General features: G+C 38.3%; 1 protein-coding gene across 1 annotated transcript; it reads left to right on the top strand.

The window, feature by feature from the left end:
- The first annotated feature begins 253 nt into the window (after nucleotides 1–253).
- Nucleotides 254–2,299, top strand: LOC116002168 (probable WRKY transcription factor 48). Its single transcript, XM_031242231.1, has 3 exons — nucleotides 254–811; nucleotides 1,088–1,231; nucleotides 1,501–2,299. The coding sequence occupies exons 1-3, from the start codon at nucleotides 372–374 to the stop codon at nucleotides 1,943–1,945; spliced, it is 1,029 nt and encodes a 342-aa protein (XP_031098091.1). The 5' UTR covers nucleotides 254–371; the 3' UTR covers nucleotides 1,946–2,299.
- The last annotated feature ends 2,121 nt before the right edge of the window (nucleotides 2,300–4,420 follow it).

Raw genomic sequence — 4,420 nt, 5'->3', positions numbered from 1 at the left:
GGGTGACCCGTGTAGTGTTGTTCATGAATAAATTAACAAGAAAAAAAGTTTATAGCAATATAAATTTATTTTTTTGAGTCACCAGAAAATTTATGACCATGATTTTAGAGCGTGCAGTGAGCGTGCGGTAGAAATATTTTTCCGAGTGGTATACCGGGGATCGGCGGTCAGCCGGTCAACTGTAAAACGCTGGGGCCAACCTGTTCTCCAAATACCACCCCACAGAAAAAGTACCCAAAACAAGAGAGAAAAAGTCTCCCAAACACTTCAAAATCTACAAAATCCCCAAAACCCAATCTCTCTCCTCTCCCCCCTCTCTCTCTTTCTTTCTCACAGTGGAGAACAACAAAACGCCTTCAAATGAAGAATCTATGCTTTTGATCACCAAATCTATGGAGAACAAGGCAGCTGAGCTGAGCAAGCCCGAGAATAATAATAATAATAACAATAATCCCATGGTTACCCCTTCATTTTCCGACCAGATTCCGGCCACCTTTTCCCTCCAAACCCTCTTCGATATCCCCTCCTCCGATCACAACAAAAACCCTTCCTCGAGCTTCTTCGATTATCTCTTCCCTTCCCAAGACTTATCCACCGCCGTCTTCGATCTCCTGCAAACCTCGCAGCCGCCTCTCTTGATCCCGCCGCCGCCGTCGCAGTCGCTTCCCGAGTCGTCGGAGGCGGTGAACACTCCGGTGACCCCCAACTCCTCCTCCATATCCTCCTCGTCTAATGAAGCCGCCATTGACGACCAGCTCCCGAAAACGCCGGCGGAAGAAGTTGAACAGGAATCCGACAGAAGTAAAAAACAGTAAGCTGATTAATCTTATTCTCCCCGAAAAACATAGTGTGAACACGTTTACTTATCATTTCCGTTCTTTTTTTTTTAATTCCAAAATATCCATTAGATAAAGTAATGGATGATTGGGATCCATTAGGCTTCTGTTACTTGCATGATCTGATTTGTATTTTTCGATCATTTTTTTTCCTCTGTTTTTTTTTCTTTAAATCTTTTATTAGTCTTTATTTTTTAGTATAAAAAGTGTTTTTTTTTTTAAAAAAAAAATTGATTTTTTTTAATGAATAGGTTGAAGCCTAAAAGGAAGAATCAAAAGAGGGAAAGAGAGCCAAGAGTGGCGTTCATGACAAAGAGTGAAGTGGATCACTTGGACGATGGTTATAGATGGCGAAAGTACGGCCAAAAAGCCGTAAAAAACAGCCCCTTTCCCAGGTATACTAGGTTATAATAATCAGAGTATTCTGTGTTCTTTCTCACAATCTACCGGTCAGAACCAACTGAATTGTTTGTGTTTTTATTCATAATTTACCCATCAAGAATCAACTGAGCTGTCTGTGCAGTGATCAGTATTCTTAATTGTTCTTGAATTATTGGGATTATTGGGGTTTTTGTTTTGTTTTCTTTGTTATTGGGTTTTGTTGTTTTTATGATTTGTTTGTTTATGTAATGTGTGGGTGCAATGTTTTTTTGATGAACGATAGGAGCTACTACCGGTGCACGACGCCGGCGTGCGGGGTGAAGAAGCGGGTGGAGAGGTCGTCGGAGGATCCGTCGACGGTGGTCACCACGTACGAAGGCACGCACGGCCACCCGTGCCCGGTGACGCCACGCGCCACCACCGTTGGGATCATGCCGGAACCCTCAAACTTCGGCAGCGTCAGCGCCGCCCCCGGCGGGACCGGAAGTTCGCCGTCGTCGTCTTTTCTCATCCCTCACCACCACTTTCACTACCCAATGCAGCAGCAACAGCCGTTTTTCGCTATAACCTCGCCGTTGCCGCCTCCTTTGGCCTATACCCCATCCACCGGCAACCTAGAGAGGAGGTTCCCTCCGCCGTCATCGTCTTCTCCGGCTGCCCGGGACGACGGGCTTCTGCAGGATATGCTGCCATTCCCCTTGAGAAAGGAGCCCCGCCCGGACAGCTGATTAACTAATCCCCTCTCTGAACTAGATATTTCTAAAGGTGGAAGAGCTGGCCTGAAGATTTCTCTGACTGCAGATAAGATGACTCTTGAAGTTGGGTTATCTTAGCTTCTTTAAATTAAATAGATTATTATTATATTTCTTCAATTAATTAATATTTTCATTTTAAAACATATCCATGCACCTAGGCTTTTTAAGGTCTGTTGATTATTAGAAGATTTTGAGGTTCTTTCTTCTCTTCTGCTTGTATTCTCTGTACTTAATTAGTTTTGGATTGAGGTAGCCATGGGAGATAATATTGGGTTCTTTTGTATGTATATTATTCCCCTTTGTATCTAATTCCCTTTTGTTTTCCTCTTTGCACATTCCATTTTAGTTCCTATATACCTTTCTGCTGCCCTTTCTTGTTTTGCATGCATGTGTAATGCTCTTCACTATTATAGGGTTAGGGTTTTCTCCAAAAAGGAAATTCATTAGTATCTAATTAATTTTCATCTTAAATACAGAATTCTTGATGTGCATATGTTAGGATAAAGCTATACCTACCTGACCCTAATACCACCTGTTAGGATAAAGTGCTTATTACCACTCATGCCCAAAAGCTATAGCTAGTAATGAGGGCGCAACTTATTTCCTTACTTATGAACCGTCATCACATTGTTCAAGACAGGACAGACTAGGTGTTGGATTCGGTCTTTAGAGACTTTATCGGCCTCCGCCCACAATCTCCCCGCCATTGGGTACTAGCACTTGGCCCTTTACCGGTCAGTGTCGAATGCTATATATAATGTGGTGTATTCCAAAAAAGAAACTCTAACTTGCTCATATATACAACTAAGGTTCTTTCTAATTAAACAAACTTGTATGTTTGAAACAAAGCAAGTGCATACAACCAAGACTGGTTTATCTTATCTACTTGGAATTCTTTGACAACATAACTAAATACAGAAGGTTTCACTCGTAGCTCGCTTTTGGTACCGGATTCTCGTAAATCAAAGTATTAATTGCGTGGATTATATTATATATACATGATCGGCCGTGCATATATGATATGCTTTATATGCAAGTTCTTTTAGTATTGGGACACAATGGTAGTGCTGATTATATATCATGTTGAGATATTCCTCTCGAACATTCGAGTTGTAACAAGAGTTGACGACCATGCATGCATATATATGACTTTTCTGCTAAAGCTAATAATAATTTGGGATTTTCTGTACACAATTCTGTTGTATGTGGAAGAAAATCTCTTTCATTTGACTAATTGTTCCACATTTATCTAGTAATTTAGGTCAAGAAATGAAGTACTTGACATTCCATGTTTGAAGTCCAATATTAACTCAAAGTCTTAGAATACACTCCTTTTAGTGATAAGTAGGTGAACATTAACCATTTAATCAAATATCAAATCTATTGTCACACCATATTTATAGAGTGTTTGGCCTCTTCGGACATTTTATTATATTTATGAAGTTTAAATATAAAATTTTATTTAAATAAAATTAAACCCTGATTAATCATCTAACTTAAATGTGTTTATTATTAAATTCGAATTTAGGATTATCAAGATTTTGCATCAACTCAATATAATGCTATTAATAACAGTATCTACATATAGATTTATAGGCTCTCAATCCATTTTGATCACATCAGCTATTGTAGCACTATAGCACCAAAATGTAAAAAGTTGAGGCAAAGGCATGGTGCCTCCCTAGCTTTTTCTACACCCTTTTCAAGCCATACTTTCATCACTAAATTAAATGATGCATGCTAAAAATTTTTTTATTTTAAAAATACATGTGTGTCAATATAGTAGATTCAAATGATCCAAAACAAGTCTTTCGGAAAAAAAAAAAAAAAAAAAAATAATAATAATAATAATAATAATGATGATGATGATGATGATGTTAACCGTTAGTATGAATTGAAGTTATCAATGACTCGGAAATAAGGGAAAATATAAATGAGATTATTCCTCATTTAACGTTATTAATCATTTTCAATCCGTAAATTCAATGAGATTAGTCTTCATGCATTTTTCTCATATGATTCTAATTACACATTGAGTAATGACCCAAACTCGGAAAACCAAGCATGTTGGTATGCATGCCAAAGAACATTATATAATCACCATTTAATGCACCACATACATATGAAGCCGTTACTTGATGATTACATCTGACTAGATGCTTAATATATCGAGATAGCATAAATATGATTATCGGCAAGTCTTTACACTGTACTTAGATATGAATTCCTCCATTTGAACGGTTATTTTATTATTTCAGCCATTGATAATCGTGCTCAGACATTTACAAAACACATATGGGAAGTTAATAGCAATATAGCCTTGATTTACAAGACAACCCATTATTGCTACCCGATTGTACGCTCTAGGTAAAGCCACATACATTCTAACCCTAGCCAACAGTGCACTACTACAATGAGGTAGATAACTAGATCAGCTTAGGTTGTCTA

This window comes from Ipomoea triloba, chromosome 13, assembly GCF_003576645.1.
Source record: "Ipomoea triloba cultivar NCNSP0323 chromosome 13, ASM357664v1".
Taxonomy (NCBI): Eukaryota; Viridiplantae; Streptophyta; class Magnoliopsida; order Solanales; family Convolvulaceae; genus Ipomoea; species Ipomoea triloba.
The sequence above is the reverse complement of the archived record's forward strand: the minus strand, read 5'-3'. Positions and strand labels throughout refer to the sequence as shown.